A 15,264-nucleotide genomic window follows, 5' to 3' on the forward strand; every position below is an offset into this window, starting at 1 on the left:
CAGGCTGCCTCACATCTGCACTGTGGCCTAGCAACTGAAGGTCTATCTGGATGTCCCTAGTCTGGATCACCCTGCCACCACCACAGTCCACAGTACCCAGCATATAGTACCCCTGGAATGTCTAAAGCCAAGCACACTTTTCTCATGAAACCTTTGGAGGCTGACTCATCTGGGGACTGACAAAAGCAAGACCCTCAGGGGAACTAGATATGTTGAGACAGAGTCAGAAGGGGCCCAGCAGGTACTGGGGAAGCTGAAACCTGGCAGACCAAGCAAGGGTTAACAAAGCATAGTCAGAAATCAAATATAAAATGACACAGGCAATTATTTAATGACACAGGGAAATAATACGAAACAAGATGGTTACAAGTAGTAGGCAGAGGATGACTTCACTTTGATAAAAAATTAATAAGTATAAATATGCATATAAAAATCTAGAAGGTCACATACCAAAATAGCAACAGTATTATTTCTGTCTAGTGATTCTTCTTTTGTTTTTGTGTATTTTTTGAAACATAATTGTTTCTGGAACAAACAGTAGTGAAGAAACAGGTATTTTATGGCAGGAGTTTAGAATCCAAGAAGCCAGGCCTTCCGAAGTCAAGGTCTGAAATCCAGAGGCACAGCCAAAATAACAATGGGCTCGCAGAGGTGGAGGCTGTTTTTCCCACATTTAATGCCATTTATCCAACTCCTTTCTCTACGCTTGATGTCTTCTGCATAATTATGTTTAATGGGACTCTGAATATTAAACGGCATGAGAGCAGTTTGAATTGCTACTAAATTTAGCTATTTTGTAGGTTTATACCACACAAAACTCACTAAAAATCAACTGGTCCTCCACAAAAACCACATTCCTGTGTTTTGTGTTTTCTGTCTGTTTCAGTTTTCACCACACATGTATTTTTTGTTTCATGGATCTGAAAGAGATCATTTTTTTCCTCTCGGAGAATTTGGCAACACAGAGTACTGTTTCATACGTGGTTTTAAGTCTGCTGATAACTGCCCTTGTCTTTTATGTATGCTGCAGAGTTGGAAGGTTTTATCAAAATCCAAACCACCATGCAATATACCTAAAAATAAAATCACCATTCTTACTTTCTTTCATTTTAAAGGAAAGCTTTTTGTTTTAAAGCCAGGAGCATCGAAACACCATTTTTCACCTACAGCTGCTTCTTGGTTATCTCCTGAAGCGCTCTGCCCTTCTGAACTGCAGCACTTTCAGGGGTTGCTTCAGACCACTCTTGAGGTCCATGACACAAAACCAAAGGGAAACCCAGATTTTCTTCTGCATTGCCACCCCTGTCTAACTCTGTCGCTCTGCATAGCAATTCATGCCACTCACATCTTCATGTATCACAAAGGATATGTACAAACAAAGAATTACACTGGTAGTAAAACAGTAATAGAAAGTTTTTCAGGGACTATTTAAAATTAAAAAATTGTATGATCACAGCAAAGATGAGTAAGACATGAAGGGCTACAAAAATTTTTTGTAAAGGGAAAAAATTCATTTCAGGAGAGTTACTCTTCAGTGAGAGAACTGCCTTTTGTCTGACGGTTTTCTGCTAATGTGTTTAAAGATTTTGGACTTCTCGACTTTCTTGCTTTTCTGGTAGCCGAATCCACCGCCGCCTCCTCTCTTTCTGCTCTTTCCGTCACTGCTGTTCACGTCTAGAGGTGGAGGTTAAGGAAATCTAATAACCACCACACAGAAAAACCACCAAGCACACTGCCCTCTACCACACCCTGCCTTGCAAAATGGAAATGTGAGGCTATTAATAGCTTGTGTGACTGACTGCCCAGTAACAGGCATGGCCATGGGCTTACAAACTACAACTCACAGCTTTCAATCTTAAAGCTGAATGTAATAATCGTAGTTTTCCTCCACTCAACAAAAGAACTAAGAACACATTATAAAGTACTCTCAGTGTCATAATAAAGGACTTCTACTCCTGTTGGAGACGACTTAGGACTGCTCAGCTAAGTGAAAGTTTCCTGTCACAAGGCAGGAAGTACCATAAACATCTATACGATGTCTACAGCAGAGATGCTGGCCACAAATTTGGTTCCGTCCCCTTAGGAGGTACTGCTGCAGCATTAAAAATGCACCTCTTCTTAGCTGTCTGTTTCTTCCACTGAAAACACGTAAATAAATACACTGTAAATTGCAACAGAATCAACTGCAAGTACTCCCTTTACCTTTTGTGTTTAGCAACCCGTAAGTCATATTTTTTTTGTCAAATATTCCATTTACTTCTACAGTTACTCCTTATTTAATAACTGGACTTACAACCTGTCTCTTTGTTGGTACAGTTCTGTGTCTTGATTACAGAACTCTGATGTCTTTTTTTATAATACACCTTGTTTACACAGTATTGTAATTTCTGCTGACTGTCTTACATGATACAATACTGTAGTTTTATGTTCCCTTGTAGTACTGCATGTAAGAGCTATGAAAACAAAAGGAATGCCATCAAATTGGAATTTCCTTTAACCATTTCTTTGTTCAAAATATTGTAATGTATATACTGTATGCCATTCCTCATTTAACAACCAATTCAGTTAAAATCTCATCCTTTCTTTTTAGCCATTCCTTCAAGTTCCTGGTACATTGCAGCCTCAGCAACCACCTGAGTTCTCCCTCACCTGTCTTTTGCTAGGAACTAATGACTTACTTCTGCCTCTCGCTGACAGTCATACTCCTCTATTTTTCTTAAGGTTTAAGTCATAATTCTTTCATTCCTATAACCCTGTCCTGATAATTGATCCCTACCCCCTCACCCGTGCAGTCCATGCAGGATGAGCCGGACTTTGGTTGGCAACCAAAGCCTACACCAACCTTCTCTTAAGCACAAAATGTCCTCGTCAAGCTTTTGTTCCTTGGTTGCAGGGTCACTTAGTCACTATAAAAAGGATACTGAGATCAACAAAAGGAGGCACCTTGAAACCAAATGACAGAGCAACCTGTGGCAGATTTAAGTTATTAACATCAAAGATCTGCTTCAGAGAATGGGAATCATATGCTCGTATGTATGACTTGTATGCTTCCTGGGCTGATTTATGAAGAAAGTAGTTCTTTTCAATCAATTTTTCAAGCTGAAATAGAAAGCAACATTGTACCTTTGAACACATGGCCTTTACATTGAGCTATATCCCCAGCCCTATTTTTAACTTTAAAACATGGTCTTGCTAAGTTGCTAAACTGTCTAGCTTTAGTCTCTCAGGGTGCTTTCAATTCTCCTGCTTCAGTCTCCCAGAGTGCTAAGATTGAATGATATCACACTTGGCTAAACACTAGTTTTAAAAAAACATAAGAAGCAGACCTCAAACAGAAAAATTTATCCTGCAAAAACTGTTGCTGTTACACATTTGTATCAGGCTCTGGATTATGTGCAGAATGTTGCTGCTGTTAGAAAAACCCCTAAATTCTCATAGTCTTGGACTAAGAGAAGGAAGAGAGCACAACAAGAAATTTTAAGGATAACATTGCGTAGTTCCCATCTTACAAGAGGGCAGTCTCAGACCACAGCACTATCTACTGAAACACAAGTCAGTGTTAACACTAAAGGGGTGTGGGGCAGACATACCTGAGACTGAATGTCAGAAATTTTAGACCAGGAAAAGTCAAATTCACTTAGTGGAACCTAGAAAACAACAAAAGAGCAAAGATTAATAAATTAGGATAATTAACATTTAGCATTTCAGATGAACAAATAAAGTGAAAATGTCCATAACCAGTAGGAAAGTTGAGTGGAGCCAGGCACAGTGGTTTTAATGGAGTGCAGCAGTTCTTAAAGACATGAAAGGATGCCCAGGTCTAAGAAGTGCTCTCAGAACAGGCAGTAAAATCTCCCTCCAGTCCCCCCCATGCCAATGCAGAGGTCTAGCTCTGTTCTGCTAAGTTCACATAAAACGCACTAAGGAGCCTCACCTCTTCCTAGTATGGGGAGATGAGAAACCAAACAGGGACATTGAGTTAGTGAGCATTTCTCTCCGGAGACCTCCATGACCCTGATTGTTTGGACTGATGAAGCAGCCGAAAGCTGCTAGACAGATGGACCATTAGACCTTTTCCTCCACGTTATTGAAGCCCTTAACAACAGCCTGTGCACTGTGGATGGAACTCGTGACACCACAGTCCATGATGACCAAAAACTCCCACAAGAATAATCTGCCGTGGCTCATCACTTATTAAATAAGTAGAAAAGCACAGGACTTGTGCTAGCTACAAGGGAAAAAAAAAAAGCAGGTGCCCAAGTTCTGGGCCCCGCCCAGGGAGCATGCTTGCAGTCCTGTGAAGACAGGAACACGATGAAACCACTCAATGAGAATTTGTGCTATTGGGGTACAGCAAGCTGGAAATCAGAAGATTCAGGAGAACCCGGAAAACCGCTTCTGGAGCAATGCTACAAGTTGCAGGGAAACTTCAGGGAACTGCACTGAGCCCTAGCGCAGATGAAATCTGCTTAGCAAGCCTGTGTCCACAGGGCTGAGGAGGAGGCAACTGTAATGAAGGCACGGCCTGATACACAACCACATGGTCCAGTACCAAGAAGCCACTTGAGATCTGGGCAAGGGATTCTGTGCTGGGAGGTAGAATCAGGTCGCAGCCAGATTAAGTTGGTTGAAGACTGAGTAGGAAAAATGTAAATCAACTTGCCCAAAAAGGTAGGCTGGGGAAAAGCTGCAGGCAGTAGCTAACCTGGAAAGAGTGGCTGGAGAATGGGTTTAGGCTGAATTTACACTTTACAGGGAGATGAGATGGTAAAGCATGAACTGTAAGGGAGAGTTAAGGGAAGAAGTTGAGTGAAAAAGGGACAAAAGGAGGTAAAGAAGGAGGCAGAGGCAGAAGTGAAGAGGATCCCACTGCTTCATGTAAGGGAAGCAACAAAGTTACCAGGAGGAGACACAGAGGAGAAGGCTGGAGGTAAACACCTCTTGGCCAGGCACTCTGAGGAGTAGAGGTGGCAACAGGGCTACAGGAGTTGGGGAGAAACCCCCGCCCGCCATAGGGCAGAGACATTGGAGAGCAACATGGAGCCAAGGGCTGGGCAAGACACATGAAAAATCACGTTCTCCTGCGACATGACTTTCAACAACAGCCTAACCTGAGACTCTCCTGACACATCTAGAAATGGCAACTGCACCAAGAGGAGTTTTGTCCCAACCTAATACTCGTCACACAAGGATCTTACCTTGGATTGCTTCAAGTAACGAAGGAAACCCAATTCTTCTGGGCGCAAAATGAGCAAGGCATGCCCTCTTCCATTGAGGCCTCTGGCTGTTCTACCGACACGATGAATGTATTCCTTCGGTGGAGAAAGAAAACCCGAGTAAAGGGACGGATGCCCTGCGCATGTGCCCCGAGGGCAGGAGGCAGCAGCACATCTGTGTGGAGAGGGTATGCTCTACTCACTTCGCCCTCACCAGGTCCTCGGCGGGGCTGGGCCAGAAGGCCCACTGCCATCATTAGCCCTAAACACCAACAGCTCAATGACCACAGCCGTATGCCATGATTACATGAGCACTGTGACTAATCAATAAACACTAAGTGTAACTCATCTGCAAAATGGCTTTAAAAAACGTCAATGTATTGGTGCCCACTGCTTGCTGACAAGTTCTTAATGAAGCTTACTCTATTACAAATGTTATGGAATTTTATCTACCTTCTCAAGCAAGTTACTACCTTCAGACCTCTGTTGCTCTAACACTGTTCCCTTGAGACCCACTGATACCTCTCAGACTCACTGTACATCCCTGGACTTTCGATGTCCCAGGCAATGAACTCCAGAGTAGTTCTGCAGAGTGGCTGCCTAATCCTTACGGACATCAATGTGCTTCTCAGGGAAGTAGGACAGTGAGCGCATGCTTTAACACCAGCCATGCTGATGACACCTCAGGAGGCCAGTTACCTTAGGATCATCTGGAGGGTCATACTGAACGATCCAGTCCACTTCAGGAATATCTAGCCCTCTTGCTGCCACATCCGTACATAAGAGTATCCCTGAATCTGCATTGCAGAACTGGAAGAATGTTGTTGTCCGCTTATTTTGCTTCTGCTTCCCCTAAAGAAAAAAATCCATGATGAGTGGCTTCTGGGATCTCTGGATGTGGACCTGTCACACTACTTTATTTCAAGCTCACTTCCTGGCCTATCTTTTATTTCCTTAAGTGGACTGCAAACCCTGGAGAAGATGGTGCCCGATGCCTTTGCAGTCCATATCCCTCCCACATGCAGCAGAGCTCCTGCCCCACAGGACTGATCACCCAACACAATCCTGTGACTCAAAACTGCACTTTAGCAGAGGCTGATGACTCCATCCCACAATCTACAGAACTTCATTTACTTACAAATGAACTCCTTACAGTCACTTACATGAATGGCCAAGACAGGCAAATCAATGTAGTTCAGCAACTCGTAGTGGTATTTCACGGACTTACAGGATGAAAAGAAGACCATGAGTTTCTTTTTTCGGTTCTTCTTCAGGAATGTAAAGAGCAGAAGGAATCTCTTTTCAGAGGGACAAACAACATATCCCTAGAAATAGTTTGCATAAATGGATACAATCAGTCAAGGGACATTTTCAGGTTCATAAATCAATACTGATGGAGAACACTGGCAAAAACAGCCCTGTACCACAGGACATTTCCAAAGCATGGGTGGATGCTACTTCTTGTGCTAGAGATGGAACAGCGGGCTGTGTACATGCTAGGCAAGTGCTCTGACACGAACTTTTAACCCAGCCCTTGCTGCAGTATTTAAAAACTAAACCAACTGAAAATTTCTATGCTACAAGTTTCTAGGAAAATATTCATCTTAAGACTCAATCTTGAAGTTCTTCTTTTCAATCCAGTTTGCTATGTCACCTCTTTTATTGTTCACAGCTATGCACCCCAAGGTGTCTTCCCATTACTCAACTCACCTTGAATGTTTTGGAGGCTAAAGGAAACCTTTCCTAATTATTGCATTTAAACCTGACAGTGATTAATAATTCTTCCCAAAGTCAGGTGGAGTAGCACATACCTGTAATCCTAGCATTCACATGGCTGAGGCAGGAGGATTGTTGCAAGTTCGAGATCAGCCTGAGCTACAAAGTGAGCTCAAGGCCAGCCTGAACTGCATAGCGAGATCCTGTCTCAAAAAAGTTCTTCCTACATGACAAGCAGCATCAACGTATCAGAGAACTGACCAAATTATTCAGTATCTATGACATTTTATAGAAGGAGAGTCAGAGATTCAACACCCAACTTCCGTTTGAATTCAAAGTTAGCCCATTTGCTTTTTGGGGTGATTTCTGAACAACTAGAAGGAAACACCCAATTTTAAGAAAGTACCTGCTCAAGACCATCCACTGTGGCATTAGTTTTGTCATCATCCACGCCAACATACAATGGCTCCTTTTTCAAAGAAATCCTTGCCAGGTCTTCAACTTTTCGAGTTTGTGTGGCAGAGAAGAGCATGGTCTGCCTGCGTACTGAAACAGACATGGGAAAATAACCCACGTCTTCTAGAGATCTTTTGCATTACTTCACTCTACAATTACTATGAACTAAACAAATACTATCAAGCATGAACTTTATGTCTAAAACTTTGATAACTAAGATGTATACAAGACAGTGCACAATGACAGTAAACAGGTCAGCAGTCTCCTGGGAGCAGCGATGTGTAAGGAAGGGAAGTAGGCGGAACTGCACAGGGGTTTAAGGAAACTTCTGAGGGTGAAGAACAGTCACAATTGCAGAGATGGCTTTCAAAGGGTAAACGTGCCAAAGAGCATTGAAAATTGTAGATTTTTAAATATGAACAACTCACTATGTCAATTACACAAATATAACACAGAAAGCAATTAAACTGGTTACTTGGGAGAAGTCAAGGAAGGTAGGAAGTGGTAAAATGTCAGAGGAGGAAATGAGACATATGTTAAGACTGTTCAACTTGCATTATAATCTGAAACAGCTAAAGAAAATCAACAAGCTAATGCCTGTATTCTAGTTTAGCTTTAACATCAACTAACATACCTACTTCAGTTGCTATTATGCTAACCAATTTCCTATAGGAACATCTAGCACTTATTCTACTTTGCAAGCCACGTACAAATGGTATCTACTTACTTGGCAGAAGTTTAATAATTTGCTTTAATTCTTCTTCAAACCCAACATCCAAAATACGATCTGCCTCATCAATAACAAGACACTGTAGGTTTTTATACATAAACCCTGGGGTATTCTAACAAAACAAATAGAAAGAAAAATTGTCAGTTGTCAGGTTTACGATTCATACAAGCTGCCAAGAAGCACTGTGTACCAGCGGCCTACCTGCATATGGTCCAGCAGGCGGCCTGGTGTGGCCACGATGATGTTGATCCCATTAGCAAGTTTCTGTGCTTCTGCAGATCTGTTACTGCCGCCCATGATCAAGCCGTATGTGTGAACGTGGTGAGTCATCAGCTCCTTAAGAACGCCGAAAGTCTGCATGGCCAGTTCTCTAGTAGGAGACAGAATCAGGGCCCCTGTTCCTAATGGCAAACAAGGAAGATAGTCAGTCAACCCAAGCCGTAATAAATTTGAAAGTGGTAATAAATTTCACGTGATACGATGACAGAAAAAGATCACAAGCTTACCATTCCTGGGCATGAACTTTAACTTAACAATGAGCTCAATCACAGGGATGAGAAATGCAAGGGTTTTGCCACTGCCTGTTTTTGCAGCTGCTAAGAGATCCCTAAATTAAAAAAAAAGGTGGGGGGGGGTATACTCATTTAGTAATTACTTAATGAACACTCAACATGAACTACCCACATGCTTTAGGCACTAAGCTAGAACATGAAGACCCAGTCTGTGCCTCCCCTAACACCAACACTATCCCCTTGGGTTTATAAGCTGAATTCAGAGATGAGAACCGCACTACAGAGAAGTGGACGCTTTTCTTCATGAATCAGACAACCTGAAGCTTTCAATACAGCTGAATACATGACCTAACACACACTGTGGAATACAACATACTGATATTTTCTTTACAATCTCACAACCCTAAAATAGCCATTAATGCCCAACCATCATTATTAATCATACCTGCCTTCCAGAAGTGGTCTGATACTTTTATGTTGAATTTCAGTCATGTTTGTGAAACCCATTTCCTTTATTGCCTTCAGAGTGTTCTCATTGACAAGATCAATTAGGGAAGCAAAAGAAGTATCCTCAAAAGCTCCTGAAAAGATTGTTTATCATCAGCAAACTTATCTTTAAAAGTCAATACTGTTAGTTGCCTAAATTAGTTTTGATTAAAAAGAGCTTTTTATAAAAGACAAAACCCCAATCATTCCCAAGTGATAGTAACAAAAAATTCTACATTTTTTGAAATCTCTCCACTGCTGACGGCCTTGTGATATAAAGCTCCTTAAAAATAAGGAATACAGAGCACTTAAAACCAAAGTATTTACACAAACTGAAAATAAAGGAGGTTAAAACATAGCAAAAAAGAAATGAAACGCTTACAAAATCTGACATCAACGTGAAAACATTATGTATAATAAAGACTGATTTAAGATCGACCAAAAAGTAGTCAATGTCAAAGACAATGAGAAGAGTTGGATACAGCCACAGAATAGTAGAACAAATTCACACTTCAAGTGGTACAGTGGTCTTTCAGCAGGGGAAAGAATCAAAATACCCTGGGAATGCCCCCGTTCTGCCACAGCCAGGCCATTAACTGGGAACTGACAAACTTATGACAGACGGTTCAACCTACAACATATCAAATTTACGATGGTGTGAAAACATACCCATGCAACCAATTCTGCTTTTTACTTCTGATACGGTATATGATAAATTACGTGAGATATTCAACACTTTATTTAACAAAGCAGGCTTTATGGTGATTTTGCCTAAGTGAAAGCTAATGTTAAAGAGTTTTAAGCATGTTTGAGATAGGCTGGGTTATGATGTAAGGTATACTAAACCTACTTTTTACTTACGTTTTCAATTTACAGTAAGTTTACTGCTAAATTTTTATTAGCTGAGAAATATAAGAAATGACATTTTTAGATAGGTAATTTTTCCCCTCTAGTGCTGAGGCTCAACCTTAGGGCTTCATGCATACTAAGCAAGTGCTTTATCAATGAGCTACAGTACCCATCAACCTTCATAATTCTGATTAAGCATGCCTGGGGCTGGACCTTCACACTTTTAATAAAAACAAAATGGCTCAAGCTAAAGCACAGCTCAAGCTACTTCTAAAAACTTCTGGTTTGGAAGAGCAAATTCTTAATTGTTGACTTTATAAATAAAACAAGGCCCAAGGAGGTTAATTTTGCAAAGGTCAGCCCTTCATCATTCCTTTATTTGTAACTGAGTTTCTGGTACCCAGATTTCTGAACCCAAAATTTTCCTATAATAACACAGAATGAGTCTTAGTGAAGGATAAACTAGTCTAGTGCTGTGGCACATGTCTGCAGCTTGTTATTTGGGAGACTGAGGCAAAATGACTGCAAGTTGGAGGCCAGCCTGGGTGACACTGTGACAGTCAACCCCCAACCTTCCTAATATGAAGCAAAGAAACAGTATCTCAGAAGCTGCGTCTACATTAAAAATATTTAAACATCAGAAGTGGAGGGAAGAAAAAGAGGAGAACGAACAAAAAGTACTAAGGTATCACAAGGTAGAAGACAAAGAGGATAAAAAGCAGCAGAGACATAAAAAACATTTCTTCCATTAAGCTACTGGTCACACCTGAACCTTCAACTCTACACTCAGAGAGAGATGATACCTCTCAGAAGATGAATCTGGACCTCCCCAGATGGTACCTGTCAGTCCCAGGGGCAGGCTGGGCACTTCGCTGTCACCTTCTTCACCATCTGACTTTCCCACACCATCTTTTATTTGTCCAGGAGTCTTGGTGTTTTCTTCAGTTTTTGCCTTTTTTGTATCTTTGGTTTTGAAGGACAAAACAAATTGTTTTTCTTAAAATGAAAATACTGAATAAGATCAACAAATGATTTGTCACAAATCAGTATACATTCTGAAACTTATTCAACATTAATTTGTTAAGAATGTTGCCTTTCCAAGAGAGATTTGGTCGTATTTAAAACTCTGGGTACCCACAGACTTGCCAATGCTTTTTAGGCTTCTTAATAAATTGAATTATTGGGTGGTTCAAGTGCTTTCCTGGTAAGTGGAAGGCTGTGAGTTCAATCCCCAGTACTAAATAAATAAATAAAGCATCATCTTATTTTTAAACAACTTAGAAGTTCAACTAAACTATACAAGAATACTAATTATGACTTCAATCTACTACACTGAGATACAAACAATACATCTGATTAGCATAATTTTAAAAAACACCTTATTTTCATGGTCATGCCATTTTGTCAATTTTCCTTAAAAGCAATTTTTGTAAATAGCAGGCATTTTATGTTCCTAAAGACAGACTGTGAAGCAAAGGCAATGATGTTATCTAGCTGGGTCGTAAGATACTAGACTGCTTCTAGCTCTTTTAAGTGGTAAGGAAGGAAGACTGGGGCCTCCTAGTTCTACTTCTATAATGCCCAACTTTCACCACAAGGTCCCAGACTACAGTACCTTTCTGATTCTCTTGAAGGTTCCTTCTGGAACAAGAGTTTACCACCATGTAAGGCTTTTGTACAAATTTATGGTGCTTATTTAACAGAAATTATCTAAATCAAAAATCAGGACTGTAGTCCAGGTAGTCTTGACACTGTATCTTACTGCAACTCTTTTTGGGAAATGGTCACTTCGAAGGTACACATATTCAAAAGCCAAGGATGTCATCAGTTGCACCCCGGCTTATTACTTTTGCTTTTCTTAAAATAGTGCTTAAAGTTCACTCACAGGTTAAAAACCCAGTACCGTCATTTCAGTGCTTGAGAGTAGAAATGTTACTTTCTTTAAAGTGTATTTACAACACTTTTGAAACCATTAATAATTTTAGAGTAAAATCAGTCCCTTCAAATCAAAATTAACTCTCAATCATCATATTTTCTACCTTGTTTTACTCTTCACTTAAGTGATTTCTCATAACCTATCAGTTTATTACTCTGTAGTAAGCATGAAAACAGCCACACGTTTAGAAAACTTTATATAGTTCTTTTCTAAATGAAACATTTACTTCAGACAAAATACATCTATAGGATGTTCTAACTCAGGATGGCAAACTTTTCACAAAGGTCTAATAAATATTTTGAGTACTGCAGGGCACATGATCTCCTCCGTAATTAAAAACACAGCCAAAAAATGGGCATAACTATGATCCTATAAAGCTTTATTTAACAGAAACAGATGGAAGGCCAGAGTTTGCTGACTCCTATGCCATCCTACCTGGAAATCTCTGCTTTGCCGTATCTCAAGATACTCACCCCTTCACATGAGTTTGTTAAATTCAATCATCTTTCTTCCTTCTCCCCCTCCCTCATCATTATCCTGCCTATTCTACTCACTTGGAAATTGTTTTATTTGTTTAGAATGTTCTTAAATGACATTGCAACTAAGTTTCTAAGTGGGGAAGAATTTATGGTACAAAAATGGAAGGAAAGGAGGGCAAAGATTTAAGTGAGGGGGCTAAGGATTTAGCTCAGCGGCATAAGCGCCTGCCTTGCAAGCAGTCGTGAGTTCGATCCCTGGTACCAATAAAAAGGAAAAAGAAAAAAAAAAAAAAAAGATTTAAGTGAAAAACATTAAAAAGTCAAGTCCCTTGACACAGAGGGATCCTTACTAGCTCTCTTCAGTGTTGGTAATTCTGCTTGCAAATACAGAAACCTAAAATATTATGCCATAGGATGGTTTTGTTTAGCATTAAAAAGCCCAGCTAACTGCCGAAGACATACACTGCTAACCTCTGGTATACTGACCAGCCCAAAGACTTCCTGTGGGTCATATGAAACCAGTAATAACAGGACAGTGGATGGTAACTGTGAGAAACTGTCTGAAATCCAAAGAAAATGATTTACCAGGCCCAGCATCATTCACCATTTTTCTCTTTTTCTTCTTTTTCTGTTTTGATGCCAAGTCTGTTGTCGCTTCTCCATTGGTTAATGAGGTAGATGTCTGGAGGGACTTTTGAACTTTAACATTTTTCACTGTTTCTTCAGGTTCATCTCCATTTTGAGCTTCTGACAAGCTTGCATTCAAAGGATGTTTTTGAGATTTTTTAACTTTTTTAACGTTCCCTGTTTCTTTAGGCTCATTTCCATTTTGAGCTTCTGGCAAGCTGGAAACACCAGAAAGTTTTACAGATTTCTTAACTTTTCCAGCTTGCCCCTTTTCTTCAGACACATCTCCATTTTCAGCTTTGGACAAGCTCACATCTCTAGGATGCTTTAGGGATTTTTTAACTTTTTTTTCAACTCTTGCTGCTTCTTCGGGCACCATGCCATTTTGAGTTTCTGGTTGGCTCACATTTGAAGCTCCTGCTTAAAAACAGAACATGCATTACGATAAAGGGAAGGCTTCTTCAGAAACATTAGAATCGTAGATGAAAAACTGCATGGCTCAAACCATTTTACATTTTTTTCAGTTTCATGTTCACTGTTCAAATTAGTTGTAACTTTTGGTGTTCTTAAGTAACTAAAAGTAAGCTTTCTTTAAGCAAAAATATTGGATGGAAAAAGGAAAGCTACATTGATTTCATAATTTCAAAAGATCCTATCTATTTCCAAGGAATTTGGGACAGGAAAACTTCAGTGAGGTTAAAAAAGTTTATGAGACTAGACAATGGCAGTAACAAAAATATTCTTAAGTATTTGATAAACATAATTAATTCAAGACATTTCCATCTTATTCATACAATTACCACTAACATGTAATAGCACAAAATTCAATCTCAACTCTTCCAGAATGCAGTGCATTGAAAATTTAACGAACTAGATTATTTGTTAGATATTTTCATATACAAATACACTAGAGTATCTTACTCAAGTTTTGTCTACATAAAGTTACTAAATATAAGAACATCACCTTTGTTCAGATTGTTAGCTATGCCTATTCAAAAGGCACTTAGTCATGTTAATTATTCTACACGGACTAGAAATACAAGGGAACTCCAAAACACAGCCCTAAACCCCGCAAGCCTATTGCCTACTCCAGGATTTCTTTCATTTGATTAACAGTCTGTTGCAAATCACTCGGGCCAAGGAAATTTGGAACCTCCACACATCACGTCAAGATTTCCCGTCCACTGTCAGGAAATTAGGACTACCAAATGAGCTAAGAAAGGCGCTACTTAGGTAACATCCTTTCGATTTAAGTCACTCTGCAAAACACGAATATGTAGACACTCTTAAGGAATTAAGAACCTGCAGCAAAGAGTAAGAAGAACAAGGGCAGAAAGGGCTAACATCCACGCAGATGACAGCTTAAGAGCTGAAAACAAGGAAGTGCTAGAGTCATCGAGAACGCGCGCGATGCTCAGGAAAGAGAGCGGCTCTTAAGCCTTTGGGGGAAGGAACAGAGGAATTAAACAGAAGACGTGCCCGCAAGAGGCGCCGGGATAAAAGTTCCCCCACGGTGTAGGATGGGGAGGGAAGGAGGAAGAAGCGAACCCAAAGGCGGTGAGCGAGTCCACAAGGACCACGGTAAAGGTGCAAAAGGCGAGCTGAGATGGACGCCCGGCCATGACTCTGGAAGGCAACCCTTAACCTTTAGATCTGCGGTCGTGGATTAGGGACGGATGCTCCTCTGGCAGACGCCGACCTGGGGCCACACGGAGAAAGAGCAGCAGCGAGGCTCGGCCCCAGGTCGCTCGCGCTCTGCGGTCTCCCAACCCGCGCCCGCCGCTCAGCGATCGCGACTCACCCTGTAGCTTTAGGTTCCGCTGCCGCAATTTGAGGTTCCGCTTCTCGATTTTCTTGCGCAGGAGTTTCATCTGCAAGTGAGACATACTGGCAGACAAACTCCTTCTCCGAGGTGTCCGGCTCAGCGCTCTCGGTTGACGTTACTTCCTTTCAGGACGCACGTGCGCGGCTCAGGCAAACGGAAATGCGTCACAGGAACTATGGAGCCCTGCGGGGCGGAAGGCATAGGAGATATGGTTTGGGCCCCCAAGTCTGTGCAGCGCCCTCTAGGGAAGTGGAGGTCATGCGCTTTATGCAGTTTGCCATCTGCTAGAGCTGGCTGTACATTTAGGGTTTGGGGAATCCGATGGTTTGAATTTCCTTTGGATGGAAATTGAATCAATCAAGTGGAAGGACTCATGTGCTTCTGAGAATCCTGTTCACTACTGCAGGAGCCTGTCCCTGTATCTATTAAACT

The 15,264-nt window shown here is 41.0% G+C and overlaps 1 protein-coding gene across 1 annotated transcript; it reads right to left on the reverse strand.

Moving 5' to 3' along the window:
• Positions 1-307: 307 nt before the first annotated feature.
• Positions 308-14,990, reverse strand: Ddx18 (DEAD-box helicase 18). The gene is made up of 14 exons (XM_013142581.3): positions 14,809-14,990; positions 12,966-13,424; positions 10,806-10,928; positions 9,076-9,211; positions 8,625-8,725; positions 8,320-8,519; positions 8,116-8,230; positions 7,339-7,478; positions 6,380-6,541; positions 5,916-6,068; positions 5,199-5,312; positions 3,591-3,647; positions 2,922-3,099; positions 308-1,674 (listed from the first exon to the last, which is right to left on the reverse strand). Exons 1-14 carry the CDS (start codon positions 14,891-14,893, stop codon positions 1,532-1,534), a joined length of 2,166 nt encoding a protein of 721 aa, XP_012998035.1. The 5' UTR covers positions 14,894-14,990; the 3' UTR covers positions 308-1,531.
• Between the last annotated feature and the right edge of the window lie 274 nt (positions 14,991-15,264).

The sequence above is a fragment of the Cavia porcellus genome, unplaced genomic scaffold, assembly GCF_034190915.1.
Source record: "Cavia porcellus strain 051 isolate PalLab524CR breed Dunkin Hartley unplaced genomic scaffold, mCavPor4.1 scaffold_12, whole genome shotgun sequence".
Classification (NCBI taxonomy): domain Eukaryota; kingdom Metazoa; phylum Chordata; class Mammalia; order Rodentia; family Caviidae; genus Cavia; species Cavia porcellus.